The 18,836-nt window shown below is 47.4% G+C and overlaps 1 protein-coding gene across 2 annotated transcripts in view; it reads left to right on the forward strand.

The window, feature by feature from the left end:
* Positions 1-18,836, forward strand: part of GBF1 (golgi brefeldin A resistant guanine nucleotide exchange factor 1) — a 112,028-nt gene that overhangs the window by 71,468 nt on the left and 21,724 nt on the right. For both annotated transcript variants that reach the window (XM_008072939.2, XM_008072946.2), the window contains exons 3-7: positions 6,708-6,839; positions 12,665-12,783; positions 13,317-13,425; positions 13,917-13,977; positions 15,082-15,136. In XM_008072939.2, the coding sequence (XP_008071130.1) occupies positions 6,708-6,839; positions 12,665-12,783; positions 13,317-13,425; positions 13,917-13,977; positions 15,082-15,136 (476 nt within the window). The remainder of the gene's footprint in view (positions 1-6,707; positions 6,840-12,664; positions 12,784-13,316; positions 13,426-13,916; positions 13,978-15,081; positions 15,137-18,836) is intronic.

Genomic DNA, 18,836 nt, shown 5'->3' on the forward strand with positions numbered 1-18,836 from the left:
GTGGAGTCATGGCACTTTTCTCTTGAAGGACTCAGGCAGCTCTTCTCATTTTCTTTTTCTTCTTCTTCTGTTTTGTTTGTTTGTTTGAGTCAAGGTCTCACTCTGTCGCCCAGGCTGGGGCGCAGTGGCACAATCATGGCTCACTGCAGCCTCAACCTCCTGAGCTCAGGCGATCCTTCCGCCTCAGCCTGTCAAATAACTGGGACCACAGGTGTGCACTACCACAACTGCCTAATTTTTAAATTCTTTTTGTAGAGACCATGTCTCACTATGTTGCCAAGGCTCAAGCAATCCTCTGGCCTCAGCCTCCCAAAGTGTTGGTATTGCAGGCATGAGCCCCACACCCAGCTTCTCCTCACTCTTCTGAAGAAGGTCCAGGCAATTGCATCTCAGTCCCCGGGCAGGCTGAGTGAGGACTTAGCACACCAGAGAAGCCTTTCCGTCTAGCCTCCTAGGAAGCAGGACAGCTGAGGGGCTAGGAGCACATCTTGGAAGTCAGGTGGGCCTGGATTTGATTCCCACTTCCACTGCTAGCTGGCTGTCTGACTTAGCTGCTGGGGACACCTGTTGTCCGTTGAGTCTGTTTCCGTCTTCAGAATGGGGCTGACTCTGATGAGCGAAGGTATGTCAAGTGCTGAGCACATGCGCGGCGCAGGTGAGAGCCCACTGCTGCTGTTTTCCTGTCGTTTGCAAAATGAGGGTGAGTTCACCAGTTCTTTTCTTTTGAGTCGGAGTCTCACTCTGTCGCCCAGGCCAGAGTGCAGTGGCATGCTGATGGCCACGGCAGCCTCGGCCTGCTGGGCTCCGGCGGTCCTTCTGCCTCAGCCTTCCAAATAGCGGGAACCACAGGCATGCACCTGTGGTTTTTATTGTAGAGATGAGAGCTCACCAAGTTGCCCGGGCCGGCCTCGAACCTATGGGCTCAGGCCTCCCAAAGTGCTGGAATTATAGGCGTGAGCCACTGCGCTCGACTAACAATCCATTTAAAAAAGGAAGCCTATTCTTTTCTCTGACACTGCATATGCCTTGGAGAAAGCCAAAGCTCTCAGAAATTAAAAGTACCATCCCAAACTGCACCATCTGTAACAGCCACCAGTTAGCTTGATTTTTTTCTTTAACTTGTATTCTTTTTAAGGTTAAGGAGTCAGAGGTAGAGGACTCCTCTTGCATTTTTTTGATATTTGCTTAAATCTTAACAAATTACTGATATACAACATAAAGAATGCCGGACTGCTACAATCCTAGAACTAAAAACTAGAATAATATCTCAGTTATATGTATTGCACACTTCGTTCCATGTGTTGTACCAAATGCTTTGCCAGCTTTAAATGGGATAATGTGTGTAAATCATTTAGTGTGGTGTCTGGCACATAGTATATACTCAATAAATGTTAGGTGCTATTATTTTAAATGTAATCTGTTTTGATTCTCTGATGCCCACTTTATAGGTAATAAAATAGAGACTTAGAAGACTTAAGTAACTAAAGTCGCACAGCTACTAAGTTGCGGAACTGGGAATTGAGCTCTACTGTAAAGCAAGCCCAAGGTTTCACCTAGTGCCCCTCAACTTCTAGTACTGGTTCCGACACTAACCATCTTGGTGGCATTGTACAAATTACTTCACTTCTCCAGATCTCAGCTGCTTCATTTGTAAATGATTTTTAGGGTCTATTTTAGCTGTACTGTCCCTAGACTTGGAGGATTTTTCTGGAATGGTCAGTTAAAAATTGTGACTTATTTTCTAGAGTGCTGTGACTCAGAGTATAATCTGCAATCTGGTGCAATCTGCAAACTGCTACTTGGTACACAAAGACATATAGAGAAATTGAAAGAAAGTATTTAGAATTTGCATAACAATGGACAGTAATTTCATGTATGTTGATTCTAGTAATAAAAGATTGGAGTTTATATTATTTTTTAAATTTCATTTTTCTGGTAATTCATCATGTTGTATTTTATAAAACTGTGAGTCAGCAATGGATTGACATGAAGAAAAAAATCTGCCCTTCACCACAAATAGTTTGAGAAGCTGTTCTGGAGGACCATCTGAACATCCCACCAGGATTATGAATTCAAATGGTTTTTATTGATGTTTATAAAGAAGTGTCCCCTAAAATCAGAAATGTCCTGACGAGTGATGCCCTGCTAGGGGTACAGCTTTCTCTTCACCCTCCATGCTGCAGACTTGCTCCTATTCAAGCCTCTCTGAGGCTCCTGGCAGTCAAAACTCCAGCTTTGCCTAGACAGAACTCTCTTGGGAAAGTTAACTTCATAGAGCAAGATTCCCTTTTTTTGGCGGGATGGGGGATTGAGAATGGCAGCAAGGGTTCCTGGTGGGCTCATCAGAAAGTCCAGCCCTCTTAGTTTTCTGTCAGAAAACCCGCTGACTCATAAAATGAAAGTGCCGGAATGAATGGACTTTAGCAGGCGTAGGTTCCAGGTACCTCATTTGACAAGTGAAAAGCTTGGGAGTCATCTGTCTGGTTATTAGTGTGAGTGAGACTACTGACCCCTCATCCCTGGACTGAATTGTGTACTGTAGGAAGGTCACAGCCGGAGCCTCCAGAGGGTTCTCCATGGGACTTTGCCCAGGCCTCTGTGCATCCTCGCCCTGCCTCTTCCAAGGCTCTCTGTGCAGTATTGCGCTCTTTCATCATGGGGGACAGAAGACTGGCAAACCGAATCCAGAATATAGGAAAAGAATAATATGCCAAGACTAAGTGAATGCAAAGCTGATTCAAATACAAAACCCAATCTGTTAAAACACTATACTTTTTACACATATTTCAAAGAAAGTTAAATACTTAGGTATAAATCTGACAAAACATATGTAAAACCTGTATGCTAAAAAAAACTACAATGTAGCTGGGCATAGTGGCTCCCGCCTGTAATCCCAGCACTTTGAGAGGCTGGGGTGGGAGGGTTGCTTGTGCCCAGGAGTTTGAGACCAGCTTGGGCAGCAGATTGAGGCTTTGTTTCTAAAATATTAGGCAGGCTTTGTGGTGCTTGCCTGTCTTCCCAGCTACTTGGAGGCTGAGGCGGGAATTGCCTAAGGTCGAGGCTGTGGTGAGCCGTGATCATGCCACTGCACTTCAGCCTGGGTGATAGAGTGAGACTCCAACTCTAAAACAAATAAACAAACAAGCACTACAATACACTGGTGAAAGAAACCAAGAAGATCTAAATAAATGGGGAGACATTCTGTCTTCATGGATTGATAGGCACAACATAGCAAAGATGTCTTGTCTCCCCAAATCGTTGTGAGTACAGACAAGTTTCTCTACAGTTAAATGGAGGCCAGATGTGGTGGCTCATACCAGTAATCCCAGCAGTTTGGAAGGCTGAGGAAAGAGGACTGTTTGAACCCAGGAGTTCGAGACCAGCCTGGGCAACATAGCAAGAGCTCAACTCTCAAAAAAAAAAATCAAAAAAATTAGCCAGGCATGGTGGTGCACACCTGTAGTTCCAGCTACTTAGGAGGCTGAGGTGGAAGGATCACCTGAGCCTAGGAGGTCGAGGCTGCAGTGAGCCATGATCGTGATGTTATACTCCAGTCTGGGCAAAAGACTGAAACCCCAATTCAAACAAAAAGCAGAAAGGCAAAGGACATGGAACGCTGAGTGATATTGAGAAAGAGAAACAAAGTAGGAGGAATCACATTAGTGGTTTTAAGACTTAGTGTATCGCGGTAATATCGACATGTAGTGTTGTCAGAGTTAGACAAATAGGTCAGTGGAACCACAGAAAACAGGCCCCAAAGAGACTCACACAAGCAGGGTCCACTTATTTTATGCTAATGTACGAAGACAACTCAGTGAGACATGTTGGAACAATAAGATATTCTCAGTGAGAAAAAAAGGAGCCTCAATTAAGCATAATCATATGTTCATTCAGTTATGCCAAGTGTTTAGAAAAGTGCCTGTACAAAGTGAGTCCTTAATGTATGTGTGTAAAAACAAACATATATACAAAAGTAAAAACAATGTATGTGTGTAAAAACAAACATATATACAAAAACAAACATATATACAAAAGAAGAAGCCAACCTTGAAATGTTACATGGTGTTTGAATCAGTAAAAAAGTTAGTTTTACTATAATAAATCAACAGTTAAACACAAAATAGATCATAAGTAAAAAAACAAATCTATAAACCTTTTAGAAGAAAACATAGGAAAACTCTTTGTGACCTGGGATTGTGCAGAGTCAGCTTAGACATTACAACAAAACACAGTCCTTAAAACAAATAATAATAAACTAGATTTTATCGGCAAAGTGTGGTGGCTCTCACCTGTAATTCCCAGCATTTTGGGAGGCAGTGGTCAGAGAATTGCCTGAGCCCAGGGGTTTGAGGCCAGCCTGGGCAACTTGGCAAGACCTCATCTCTACAATAAATTTAAAAATTAGCTGGACGTGGTGGCACACACCTGTAGTTCTGGCTACTTAGAAGGCTGAGGCAGAAGAATTGCCTGAGCCCAGCAGGTTGAGTCTGCGGTGAGCTATGATTGTGCCACTGCATGCACTCTAGCCTGGGTAATAGAGTGACACTCTGACTCAAAAAAAAAAAAAAAAAAAAGAAAAAGAAAAACCTGTGTTCACACAAAAACCAGTACACAAATATTTATAGCAGGTTTACTCATAATTGCCCCAAACTGGATAACCCAGAAGTCCTCTATCTCGTGACTGGATAAAGAAGCTGCTATACATGTGTAGTGAATATGATTCGGCTGCCAAAAGGAATAAACTGTCAGTGTAAGCAATAGCTTGATGAATCTCAAGGGCATCGTGTTGGAGGAAGAAGCCAACCTTGAAAGGTTACATGGTGTTTGAATCAGTAAAAAAGTTAGTTTTACTATAATAAATCAACAGTTAAACACAAGAGGCAGGTTGTACATGGCCTTAGACCCCAGCTGTAAAACTGCCCTAGTCTTTCACCAGGAAGACAAGAAGCAAGTAAGTTATAACAACTAGATGAAAACACAGAATACCTATTGCCTGACCTACTCTCAATTAAAAATTTTTTAAATCTTGATTTTTTTTTACATCTTACGTACACCAAACACGACCACCATTTTAAAAATAACAGTCCAAATTGTACAGAATGCATTTGTGTTTCTAAACATAGCAAGACTAATGTCATTAAGTTTTTAAATTTGCTTCTAAGAATTGTGTTATATATTTCGGTATTCCCAAATATTCCTTACATCTTAACCCTCCACCACCACACCACCACCGCCGCCACACATGTTTTTCTAGAAGTTTTTTCCTGCAAATTGTACATATGGCTCTAGGTGGGGGCAGTGGAGGCTGAGAAGCAGGTTTTTACAGCTGACGTGATCGCTGTTATAGACAAGCTTGGGAAATGCTACCCAGCCTGCCCATTAATTAAAAGCACTAATCTGAGGAGCAGCCCAGCCCAGGAAATGTTTACCTAGAGGGGGGGGGTGGCAGGAATTGAGTGGCCTGCTCCCTATATTTGCATGAAAATGAAGGTGCTTAGGAAACCCGGTGTCCCTTTGTCTCTCACTTGGGGTAGCTTAGATCACATCCTTAAATGTGTGTGGTCTACGTAGGAGCCTTTAAGGGAGCTGGTCTCTGAAAGAAGAACACACAGCAGAATCTAGAAAACAAATTTAACCTGGGCAGAGTAGAGTAGGGAGCAAGTTTGGTGTAGTATGGTTTCTTTGACCTGGCATGAAATCTAAATTCAAGAGTATGTGATGGTGATACATGTATATAGCATGGATGTAGTGGTTTTACAAGTTTTGGAACCGTATTGACTGGGTTCAAATCCCAGCTCTGCCTGTTAGTTGTGTGATTTGGGGCCAGTCATGTATCTTAAGAGAGGTCTTATTTTTCTCATCTATAAAGTGAAGATTAGGTATGGCCCTTGCATCCCTGAGCAGCTAGCTCTCTGTTTACTCTAGGTAGAAAGGACTTTCCAAGATTACAGGCTGCCTCCACGGCCAAGACTGCCCAGCCTCTGGTTCTTGTTAGGCTTATATGAAGAGACTGTATAAATCTCAGGGTTTCTCCTCCCCCTTCTGGGATGTGCTGCACTCTTTCTCTAAGAGAATTGACCTTGACCTTAGCAGCAAAGGACATAAAGGCAGGAGCCCACCCCTGGGAGCTAAGACTGTACCCAGGATGAGGTTACCTATGTAGATCACTGGGAAGGGTGGTGAAATGGGCAAAAGTTGACTCACAATATTTGATAATATTAAAGAATTATTGTTGGCCACCCTGTCTCTAGAAAATAAAAGTTAGCCAGGCATAGTGACATGCATCTCTAGCCCCAGTGACTCAGGAGGCTAAGGCGGGAGAATCGCTTAGGCCAGGAATTCAAGTTGCAGTGAGATCACACCTCTTTGTTTCAGCCTGGGCTGCTATCTCATTTTTTTTTTTAAAGTTAATTTTTAAAAATTGTGGTAAGATATATACAACATAAAATTTACCATTTTAGCCATTTTATTGTTAAGTTTTTAAGCATGATAATATCATGCTTTTTAAAAAAAGACCTTCCTGATCTTTTAGAGCTACATGCTGAAAATTTTGCTTGTAAGTGGTATAGTGTCTAGGATTTGACTCAAGGGAATCCAGAGGGAAGAAGAGTGATCCAGCTACAAAGACCTCTAGCCCCATGGCCCAAACAGGAAGGCCTTTTCCCAGGGTAGCTTTGTGCTAGATGATATTTCTTCATTTCTTGCAGAACTCTCAGAGATCGAGCCCAATGTTTTCCTTCGTCCATTTCTGGAAGTGATTCGCTCTGAAGACACTACTGGCCCTATCACTGGATTGGCACTCACGTCTGTCAACAAGTTCCTGTCCTGTGCACTCATTGGTAAGACTCAGGCTTTGTTGGATGACTACAGCACTTCATTTCCCGCCTTTTCTGGGTGCTTGGGCCTAGGCCATGAACTCGTGATACCAGGAAACTTTTCCCAGCCATCTCTTTTTTTGTGGAAGAGAAACAGGATTGATTCGGGCTGCTCGTTGTGCAAGTTGGCACAGGTTGTGTGGGGTGGGGAGGGCTGGCAAAGTGTTCCCTGGGACTCTGGTTTCTCTGACTATGCCTTGGAGGGAGTTAAGGGTATGGTGGTGCCTTGTGTTAGGGTACGGACAGGGTGAGGGTGGAGAGGCACAGGGAGGCGTAGCACCACTGGAGCCGGCAAACTGGAGGTGTGCGCTGGGAACTCAGAGATCCAAGTAGATGCAAAGAATTGCGACACACAAAAAGGTTGAGAAAGAAAAGTTTAATTAAAAGTAAATTAGAAAATAAATAGATAAATAAATAAATAAAAGTAAATTAGAGAAAGAGAAGGAAGAAAGAAGATTCACCTCCCAAGGCAGAGGAGGGGGCCAAAGCCAGGAAGCATGGTGACAGCCATAGCTCAAAGAGCACATGGGGACACCAGAGTCTAGCAAGGCAATGGCCGCTGGTTGCTTGTGGTTGAGTCCTTTTAACCATTCCCCTAGATGGGGGAGGATCATTAAGGTGATTGCGTGGTGGTCTGCTCCACATCATCACGAAGGGGCAGGCAAGCGCAGGTATTGATGCCAGGTGATGGACAGCAGGCAGATGGGTGGATTAGACACATGATTGTTGCCAAGGTGGGTCACAAAGGGCTGATTAGGTTAACCCTCTGGGGTGGGGGAAGTTTCCTGCAAGAGACTTGTTAGACATTTGCAGTTCACAAATTCCTTGACCAAAGGTGGGGTGGTCATATTATTACTTTTATGACTTTGGCCTTGACAAGGCATCAAGTTTACTAGAGATTATTATGCTGACCCATGAATGGTTGGGTTGTCCTGGTCTTGCATCTGAAGGAGATTTGCCTAGTGGGGATGGGATAGGCTGCTGCTTGTCCTACAGTAGAATGTCTGAATGCTTTCTAATGGTTACACTGAGGCAAAAATCTGATTGCTTTCTAATGGTTACACTGAGGCAAAAAGACTAAAGAATAAGCTAAGTTTCTTTTAGGTTTCTGTAGATACTGTTCACCTTGGAGGCTTGGTTTGCTTTGTTCTTAAATTATTTTCCCAAATAGAATGCATGCTTATTATAAGAAGACCGTAAAGAGGTGTCTGAAAGAAAAACTGTTGTCTCGCCTGTGTCTTTCTCAATGCTTCTTCCCCTTCCTTAGGTAAACAGGTTAACAGCTTGGTTGAGTCTTTCTAGACCTTTTTCTGTGCGTATCCAAGTATAAATAAACTACCACCCCTTAAAAAAAAAACATAGGATTATGTGCCATATATTGTCTTTTTCTACTTAGTAGTATGAACTTAAATGTATACATCTGATTATCTATCTGATTAGTTTTTATATTATAGTAAAATATATAACTTTGCCATTTTAATGATTTTTAAGTGTATGACTCAGTGGCACTAACTATATTCACGGCCAGGCACAGTGGCTCATGCCTATAATCTCAGCACTTTGGGAGGCTGAGTTGAGAGGATTGCCTGAGCCCATGGGTTCGAGACTAGCCTGGGCAACTCTACAATAAGTCAAAAAATTAGCCAGGTGTGATGATGCATTCCTGTAACTCCAGCTATTTGGAAGGCTGAGATGGAAGGATTGCCTGAGCCCAGCAGGTCAAGGCTGCGGTGGCCATGAGTGTGCCATTGCACTCCAGCCTGGGCAACAGAGCAAGACTCCAACTCAAAAAAAAAGCAACAAACTATATTCACAATGTGCAACCATCACCACTGTCTGTTTCCCAAACTTATTATTCTTATTACCCCAAACAGAAATTCTAACCATTAATCAATAACTCCCCATTTCCCTCTCCCTTCAGCCCCACGTAAGACTTTTTCTTTCTAGTAGCTGTATAATTTCCATAGTGTAGTATAGATATAACACAATTCATTTGATCATCCTGTTATTAACATTTAACATTTAGATTGTTTCTTATATGGGGTCATTTTTTATAAATAGTGCTAAAATAATCATCCTTGCTCATATGTCCTTATGTACTAATTTTGTTTTTAGTTTTGAGTCTGTTGCCCAGGCTGGAGTGCAGTGGCACACTCACAGCCACCATAGCCTCGACCTGCTGGGCTCAGGCAATCCTCCTGCCTCCACCTTCCAAGTAGCTGGAACTACAGATGTGCACCCCCACACCCAGCTAATTTTTAAATTTATTGTGGAGATAAAGTCTCGCTAAGTTGCCTAGGCTGTCTCAAACCCCTGGGCTTAGGCAGTCCTCTTACCTCTATTTCCCAAAGTGCTGGGATTGCAGGTGTGAGCCACCACACCCAACTAATTTTACTTTTGTATGAGAGATTTCTGAACTTGGAATTTCTGAATTAAAGGCCATGTTACATTTTTATATTTACTACCAAGTTGTTTTCCCAAAGATTATAGTATTTACATTTCTACCAGCAATGTTTGAGAATTTCCATTTTCCCACCTGTTTTCAGCATTGTGTAGCATCAGTTTTTCTTTATGCTAATTTGGTAGGTAAAACTGATTATTTTGTGGTTTTTATTTCCTGGAGGTTGAACATTTGAATTTTTGTATTGAGTTGTTTTTGTATTTCATATCAATTTTTAGGAGTGCTTTTTTTGTATAATAGGAATTTTGACCCATTGTCTGTCATAGTATGAGAAATATTTACTCCCAGTCTAGGCCAAAATCTCACCCAGTCTCTAGTTTATCTCTGAATCGGCCTGTGCTGTCTTTCTGGAGTCTTTTTGTAGCTGGACTTGTGGCTCAGGGTCTTGAGTTCCTCCTCCCAGTTGCCAACCTGTGTGCAAGGATGAGGAACATGGCAAGCAGGCAGGTGTCTGTGTTTCTAAGCAGGGAGACAAGAAAAGATGAGCCTCAACTGTCACTAGCCAGAAAAGAAAGTGATCTTCAGTTTGGGTCAAGAAAACTCTCTGTCTTTTCTAGAAATGCTAGATTTGCTAGGCTAAAGCATTCAGGATCCCAAGTAGGAGTCCTAGGTGCCTGCCAACTTCTAGACAGAGGCGTCAGCTTCTCCAGACACCCTAGTAGCTTCGTAAAGTTCCCCAAAGTCGGGCTCGGCCCCTTCAAGCTGTGCCCTGTGCACCACCTGCAGGGCGCCTCTCTTCACAGCTCGGGTAGATGCCCCCGGGCCTTCATCCTCTGCTCTCTTATTGGAGTTGCTGTCTCCCCTTCCTGGACTTGGCAGGGAGGCTAGTCATTGGCGACCTCAGGCCAGCTGGTTGCTCAGGCTTCCTGTGGTGGGAAGGGAGAATGTGGAGGTGGTGAGTGCAGTGGACACGAGAAAGGAGCGGGAAGGGCTGTCTGGGAGCAAAAACCAAAGGAGACGGGCTTGACAGGTTTTCCCGAAGTTGTCCAGAGTGGCCAGGAAGGGAGGAATACCACAGAAGGAGTCTTTGGGGAGAGGAAACCTTCTCGGTGAGCCCAAGCCAGGCAGTCATTGGCTGAGGCTGCTCCTCTAGGAGAAACCACACCCCCACCTCTCAGGCCTGGGACCCAAGGCTTCAGGGATCATTTGAGGTCCTGTCCAAGGACTGGCCTTTCATTTGGCCCTAGACAGCTGCCAGACCAGGATTTTTGTGCCGTTGGTTTCACAGCTCGCTGGCAAGCTGGGCCTGTGGCTCTGAAGACCTGTCACTCTTACGTGCCTTTTAGGAAAGTGACTTTGCTACTTCATTCAAGCTCAGGGGATGAGAACTACAAAGAGATCAGTGGAGCTTAAACCACCTTCATGGGAATTTCTCTGAACCTGTTCTGGCTTGGGAGGCTGACAGATTTGTATTAATAAAAATAGCAAATAAAATAAATACTGTAACAAGAGAGGTTCCTGAAAGAGGGGAAGAAATGGACCCTAGGAGCCTCGTGAGATGGGAACGAGGCACTGTTCGCTGAGCTCCAGAACGCCCCACAGCACTGGGAAGAACCTGGGCTCTGTGTGGGTCCTGCTGGCCTGGATGAGGACTGTTGGCAGGGCTGTGAGAAGATGCAGGCCAAGGCCTGGGGGGCATTCCCTGTGCTGACTGGGAGATGTGAAGAGTTGGGGTGGCAGGAGGAGGAGCTGGGTCACCCTGTTATGCCACATCCCACAACCTCGAGAAAAACCACGCCTGGGGCTGGGCAGAAGGATGCCGTAAGTGGACAGAGTCTTGGATGAGATATTAGGCCGACAGGGACAGCAGAAAAAGAAGGCCACAGATGAAAACACTCACAGTTGGTGCAAGTCTTCTGGCTCTTCATGCAGGAAAAGAGCTCAGGTTTCTCGGCCATCTCCTGAGCTCTTGGTGGGAGCTCCATCATTTCAGATGCTAAGAAAGAGAAAACGGCAAAAAATGGCCTCAAACTCCCACCACATAAACCCAGGTGGCGCTCCCACCCTCGCACCTGCTTATGCTCACCTCTCGAACCTGACCGGCAGTGGAGAGGTCCCTCAGAGCAGCCTGGGCGGGAGCCAAGCAGTTCTGCAGGACCCTTGCAGGCCTCAGCTGATGGTGGCAGCCTCTCTGGCTACTCCTGTGCCTGTGCCACCCAGGAATGGAGTGGAGATCCCCTCGATGGCATTTGTGTGCTGGACGGCTGACCTCTGGCTTCTTCCCTCCTCTTCACAGCTGGAACCCTCCCGCTCCCACTCCCCAGCTAGCCAGCCTCCAGTCCTGTCTAGTGTGTCTCTTTTCCATCTTAATGCCTGTTTAGTTAAGCCGAAAACAGAATTCTTGCTCACTGTCATATTGTTTTAAATAAGAATGGAATGAAAGAGGTCTCTGATCTGCTGGCATGTGGCACCGGATATAAACATTGGCGGCAGTGGCTGTCCATTGCCTCTCTGGCTTCCCTGCCTCAGTTGCACCTGAACACAGAACTTCAGAAGCAATCAGAGAGAGAAGCTGTGTTGCGAGATGAAAGGAGGAAGGCTGCCACCTTGGCATTCAAAGCTTTGACCCTACCAGGCTTTTGCTCTGGACCAAAAACTCCTTTTGTTAAGCTTTTCTTTTCTGAAATGACTAGATTGACGGCAGCAGTTCCCTGAGTATGGTGCCCTGCTCCGCAGTGTTAACTTCACCTGGGCTCTTGTTACAAATACAAATTCTTGGCCGAGCGCAGTGACTCACACCTATAATCCCAGCACTTTGGGAGACCAAGGCTGGAGGATCGCTTGAGCCCAGGAGTTCAAGACCAGCCTAGGTAACATAGGGAGACCTCATCTCTACAAAAAATTAAAGTTAGCTGGGCATGGTGGTGCATACCCCGTAGTCCCAGCTACTTGGGAGACTGAGGCAGAAGGATTACCTGAGCCCAGGAAGTCAAGGCTTCAGTGACTCAGGATTGTGTCACTGCATTCTAGCCGAGGTGACAGTGAGACCCCCCAACTCAAAAAAGAAAAAAAGTACAAATTCTCAGGCCCCACTCTAGAGCTGCTATATCAAAAGACCTGGGTGTGGGCTCAGCAATGTGTATCTTTGGCAAGCACTCCAGGTGACTCTGAAACAGGCTTGAGTTTGGGACCACTAGTTTACCCAGCAGAGCTTGTGTTGAAGCTCATTAAAGCCAGCTATGGGCAAAAGTCTCCGGCAGCTCAAGGAACCAGGGGCTGGGACCCTGAGAGGAGGAAGCCAGATCTCTGCGTGGCTCCAGATGGGCTGTCTTCCCTTTCCTCTCTCTCCTCTCCACATCATCTGATCTTTTCCTTCTCACTGGAGCAGATCCCATGCAGGAGGGCACAGCAGAGGGCATGGAGAACATGGCAGATGCTGTCACCCACGCCCGTTTTGTAGGCACGGACCCTGCCAGTGATGAGGTGGTCCTGATGAAAATCCTTCAGGTAAGCAGGAAACAAGCGTGATTAGGCTAATGACCAAGGGCTGGTGCCACTGGCTGCGCTTACCCAAGCCTGCCTGTGCTTACCCAAGCCTGCCGGCAGCATGAAGCTGTGTTTTGACTCCACTGGGGCTTAGGGAGCTACTTTGTTTTCAAACAAGCAGCTTCGATGCCCAAAGAAAAAGCTTTTTTTAAGGAAAATAATTAAAAGCTTTAAATGAGTTGCTGTCAAACCCGGGAAGCCCTTAATACACTCGTCTCTCTGGCAGACTGTTTCTACACCATCCATCTGTTGGACTTGGGGCTAGGGCTGGAGTGAGTTCTGAACTATGCCAGGTCGTATGGAGTAAAGAAACACTTCCCAGCACGAGCTCCTGGGGGACTCCCTGCCAGGCTGAAGTGAGGTCCACATTCTCACTAACTGTTCTTCTGGGAGATAGAGGAATGCCAGGCAACTTTTCTCACGCAGGCGAGCCTCTCTTCACCCAGCCTGCCAGCTCGCCAGCCTGTCACAGTGACCCTCTTTCCTCCTGGTAGGTTCTGCGGACTCTGCTGCTGACCCCAGTGGGTGCCCACCTAACCAATGAATCTGTGTGTGAGATCATGCAGTCTTGCTTCCGGATCTGCTTTGAAATGAGGCTCAGTGGTAAGTGCTTGCGTATCGGCCTAGGGCCGGTGTCTGAGTGTGAACAAAGGGTGCTGTCTCTGAACCCCCGAGAGATGGAAAGCACAGGACTTTTCATCATCTCTCGTGGAGCCAGAGAGGTCTAGAAGAACTCTCTGTACTTGACTGTTTCTTGTGAAGCTGGAATAGAGACCTCAGCCCGTGATGCCAGGGCAGGGATGGATCCCAGACTGACTCAGCCCAGCCACCACCTCTCCCCTTGGGGTTTCTGGGATTGACACCAGCCTGCAAGCCCCAGAACACAGACTGTGTCGTGCCCGCTTTTCCGCGACTCAGTAGTGCCACCCAATGGGCCAGTGAAGTTATGGCTGCCAGGCTGAGCTGGAGCTGGTTTTAATAAGTTTGGCATAATCCTTGGTAAACAAGGTTTGGAGGGGAGTCTGCTGTGAGAAGCCTCTTGATAATAGTATGGCAAGTAGTGACACCTGTGTTATTTGTTTTTGCCTGTGCAGAGTTATTGAGAAAATCCGCAGAGCATACTCTCGTAGACATGGTGCAGCTGCTCTTCACAAGGTAAACCTGCTGCTGTTTGCTTCAGCCCGGCTGCCCAGGCCTCTCGAGCCTGCCTGCTTCCACTCAGCCACGTCAGGGACCTGGCCAGCCCCACAGCCACATCGGAGGCCGCTGGGAGTACGGAGGGGGTAGTTCTTTGGGCCCAGGGTTACCGAGCAGGGGAGCTGACTGGGCCTCAGGGAGAGGCAGAGGGCTGTTTAATCCTGGCTGGCAGGCCTCGTTCTGCTTCCCCAATTTGTGTCTGTTTCTGTGGGGAGCAGCTGGGAAAGGGAGCCCAGAGAGGAAACCAAACTCAAGGAGCCTAAAACAGACTGCTCAGCTCCCAGAGCTCTGGCTAGTGTCTGTGGGAGAGGCTCAAGGCTAGGGTGACCAGCAGTTGTGGTTTGCCTGGGACGGTCCCAATGCCAGCATCCTGGAATCCTCATCCTCTCCGTCCAGGCAAACCAAGATGTTTGGTTACCCTACATTAGGCAAGGCTCTCAGCCTAGGGCCTGGAAGGCCTTTTATCCTAGGCCGGACTGTCTGCTTCCTCCCACTCCTTTCAACAGTCTCACCTAGAGAAGGGCTGAGGCAGTGGCCTTAAGCCCCCCTCCTCTCAGGACTTCTTTCTGCTCTCAGATCTACAGGTAATGATCCTTATTATCTGCAGACTAGGCTGCCCTTGGAGCCTGCAGCAGAGAGTTTCTTACTCTTCAGGCTCAAATTTTGGGGTTTCAAAACACAGACCTGCTTTTTACTTCTCGTCCTGTGCCCAGACTCCTAGGGCTTTGGTAGACGCCCCTCCCCCTCTTGGCTTTCAGCTGCACTTGCTAAACAAACACAAGCAGGAAGGAGTTCATTTAAGGATGAAAGGAGCCTCCACACTCCAGGGGCATGCTGTCGCCTTACCTTCATGACTACCCTCCTTCTTTGTCCCTGTCACATATCCCTTGATGCCTGTGGCTCCTTGAAGCTCTGAAAGGGGTGAAATCGGTCTGCTTTTCTTCCTAGCTTTTCCTAAGAGGCAAGGCATGCTCTGGCCCAAAGCACCTTTGGTCTGTGGTTTGCATGGAGGGGGACATCTGTCTCTTCCTCATGACAGTCTGTGGATTTTCTGTCTTACAGATTACCTCAGTTTAAAGAAGAACCCAAGAACTACGTGGGGACCAACATGAAGAAGGTATGATCTGAAACCTGACCTGCTGTCGCGCAATCCAAGCCTTTTCTTCTCTTGTTTTAGAATTGTAAGGGGTTATCACACAATTACATTGCGTGAAGGCAGGTTTGGGCTGCTGGTGAGACCCCCCCACCCCACTCAGTAGTGGGCATGGGACCCAGTGGATGGTTTTGTAACCCTTGACCCCACCCCCCCTTCCCTCAGCTGCCCAGGAGTCTGTTGTTCCTCTTTGAGACCTTAGTCTCCCAACTTCAGTACTGTGGGATAACCTTGCTTAGCAAAGACATGCTTTTGCCTAGATAAGCCTGCCTGGAATCTAGAACTAGCTCTCACTCCTTCAGTGAGACATTCCTTCTCTCCTAGATATGGCTCCTTCCCCAGCGTTTCCTTTCTGGCCTATGTTTGTTGACCCACCACATAATCTGGTGAAGGCTGATAGCAGTGGCTCACACCTGTAATCCCAGTGCTTTGGGAGGCTAAGGTGGGAGGATTGCTTGAGGCCAGGAGTTCAAGACCAGCCCAGGCAACACAGTGAGACCTGGTCTCTGCCAAAAAGTTTTTAAAAGCTGGTGAGCCAGTTCTTCATGGATACTGAGTGGCGACCATCAGTCTGGGCTAAAAATGCATGTTGACAAAGAAGAAAGAAAGTCCTGCCATCCCTTCAGGACTCAGCCTTGTCAACTGGTAGGAGACCCAGAGAGACTATGCCCCAAGTCCTGCACTGAGGCTGGATGAAACCGGACTCATACTGGTCTCTGCTGGAGAGATTAATCAAACCTGACTCCAGACCAAAGAGTTCATAAGCTGCTAGGAGACTGGTGGTTACAAGAATGGCCTCTTTCTGTCTTGAGCTGAAGCCCTGGACTTCATAGGCCTCTGGCGAGGATAGTGTTTTCAGCCCTTGGCGGCTCTACCCACAGAGCTGACCCTTGGCTGGTTGGTGCATGCACCTGACCTTCTCCTTCCCCTGCCATCCATCCCCATTCCTGCCCTGTGCCCTGTTGGCGTGTGTCTGGGTGTGTTTCACTTTGTTTAAACCGTGCATTTGCCTGTCTTTCACAGATTTCTCCATGTCTCCTCAACAAACTGGAGCTAAGTAGTGGGGAGCAGACCAAAGCCCTGAACCAGTTAGAGAGGGTACTGCTCTTTAAGAACCTCAAGGTCTCTTTTCCTCTCCCTTCCCCCTTTTTATATGTCTTAAAATGTTTATTTTTTTATATATAACACCTGGGTCCCATTTCTATTTTTAGTGCACAACTTACCCCCTCCCTAGTAACACAGCACGGCTTTGGAAGAGTTGCACGTGATTGTAGCTTTGTGGTGTTGGGAATTCTGGGCATCTGGTTGCCTAAAGACAGGAAAAGGAACCCTTGACCATCACATAGTGAGTCTAAGAGTGTGGGTCCTGCTGTCCTGTCACTTTTTGGGTAGGGATGTTATGAGGGCCCTTCAGGCAAAGGTCCTGTCCTCTCCCTGACCCAGAGCTGGCATAGAGAGCTTAAGCACAGTCCTCTGGATACTTGGATACCTGGACTGGGTTTGAAAGAAAGGGTAGTCCAGCTAACTGGGGTCTTTTTTTTTTTAATCTTGGCTACCATTAAAGGGGTGATTCTAAGGTTTAGAACTCTAGAATGATGGAAAGGAGCCAGGTGCCAGGATAGCCCAAGATATTGGGAATGCTTTGGGATTTGCAAAAACATCCTCTGTCCTTTGAAAGTCAAGATGTAGGCTGGGCAGGGTGACTCATGCCTGTAATCCTAGCACTTTGGGAGGACAAGGTGGGAGGACTGCTTGAGACCAGGAGTTCAAGACCAACCTAGGCAACATAGCAAGACTTCATCCCTACAAAAAACTAGCCAGGCGTGATGGCGCATGCCTGTAGTCCCAGCTACTCAGGAGACCGAGATGGAAAGATCACTTAAAGCCCAGGAGTTTGAGGCTGCAGTGAGCCATGGTCGTGCCACTGCACTCCAGCCAGCCTGGACAACAGAACAAGACCTTGACTTTAAAAAAAAAAAAAATCAAGCTATAGGGGACTTTAGGGGAGGAATTTGAGCTAAAGATGGCCCTGAGCCCCATCTGCCTGCCTTGGAAAGGAGAGGGAGAGGAGCAGGTGTGGGCTGCCTGGGCTGACCATGACAGGTGTGCATGCTGGAGGCATGGTTGTGGACATTTGGGCCATTGGAGAGGAAAATAACTGTGAGTGTGTGTGTGTGCACACGTGCCGAGCTAGGAAGTCCAGGGGCCTGCATCCTCTCTGAATGTGTTGTCTCCAGTTCCGTCTGAGTACTTGTTCAAGTTGCAGTTCTCTTCAGCAGCTCTTCAGCAGCTCTTCAGCATGTCGCCATGATCGCTCACCTAGGACCTGCTCTTTTTTGGTGAAGCGACCGCTGTCCTTTGGGGTACAGAGCTGTACAAATAAGGTGCTGCAGAGTCCCGTGAACACCTCCTGCCCGCCCCACACCTTAGAACCTTAGCACAGGGAGTACAGCTCTGCTTTTTCAGGCCTGAAGCACTTGTGGGAACTGGCAGCCCCTTGGCCCCTAATCCAGCCAGGAGACCTAAACACTCACTGAAGTGGCCAGGTGGGAGCAAGCTTTGCAGAGGAAAGAGGAGGCAACAGGAAAGACTGGCCTCATGTGGGGAGGGATGCCAGGGCCAGACTGGCTTCTCACGGGAAGTAGGACTGTCCAAGTTCCGGAAGTGGGGGTGCCTCCAGGAAAGAAAGGCCACACTTCCTGCAGGTAGATTCAGTTGTTCGCACTTTGTGGCAGCCGCGATGGAGCTTGATCTTCCCACCCTTCCTCATCCTTGGTTGACTCTCCTCCGACAAGTTTTAGCCAGGACCCTGCCCCTCTGCGCTCCAGTGGCTCCTGGAGAGAGTGCCCTCTGGTTCCTGCCTGGCCATGGTGCGCAGAACACTGAGCTCAGCTCCAGGCACGTGACCTGGGCGTTTTGCACATGGAATGACACAAAGTGTAGCTCCAATGTGAGGCTGTTGCCGTATTGCTGAGAGCTGGGGGAAGGGCTCGGCTCGGCTGGCGGGCCTCTCCTTTATTGGAAAAAGCTGTGGGTGGGGATGGAAGAATGACGTGGTTTCTAAACAAGGGGTCACAGGTTACCTGCGTTCTGAGACCCTGGGGGAACTTGTGAAAAGAAGGCTGTCCCCACACAGAAGGAGGGTTTGAACAGGCCAAGGATGGCAGGGACTGATCCAGCCTTTAGGAAGAAGTGGGGAGGGATAATGCTTCGACTGTCTGTAGAGTCATTCTGGTGGTTCCTGGGAGAGAGTGGCTGTTGTCCAATCTGGGAGCGGTCTGTCAGTCCAGGAGCAGTACAACTGTAGGGGAGCTGAGTTTGTGTCTCAACTGAGAAAACACCGGGGCTGGGAAAATGACATGGGCCTAAACAAAGTACCTGTGAACGTAGGGTGGAGGAAACACAGAGCATTGCGGGCGTGGAGCCTAGAGTGGCCAGGAGGTGATGGAGATCATCGCTTGTGGCTAGAGGGGACCGCAGAACGAAGAAATGTGGCAGGAGAGAGGGGTGTGGAATGAGCAGGGGTCCAGACTTGGCATGCAGCAGCATAAAACCACCTTGAAGCTGGGCTCGGTGGCTCAGCCTGTAATCCCGCGCCTTTGGGAGGCTGAGGTGAGTGGATTGCCTGAGCCCACGGGTTCGAGACCCACCTGAGCAACTTGGC

Source organism: Carlito syrichta, unplaced genomic scaffold, assembly GCF_000164805.1.
Source record: "Carlito syrichta isolate Samal-C Ts95f unplaced genomic scaffold, Tarsius_syrichta-2.0.1 Scaffold115630, whole genome shotgun sequence".
Taxonomy (NCBI): Eukaryota; Metazoa; Chordata; class Mammalia; order Primates; family Tarsiidae; genus Carlito; species Carlito syrichta.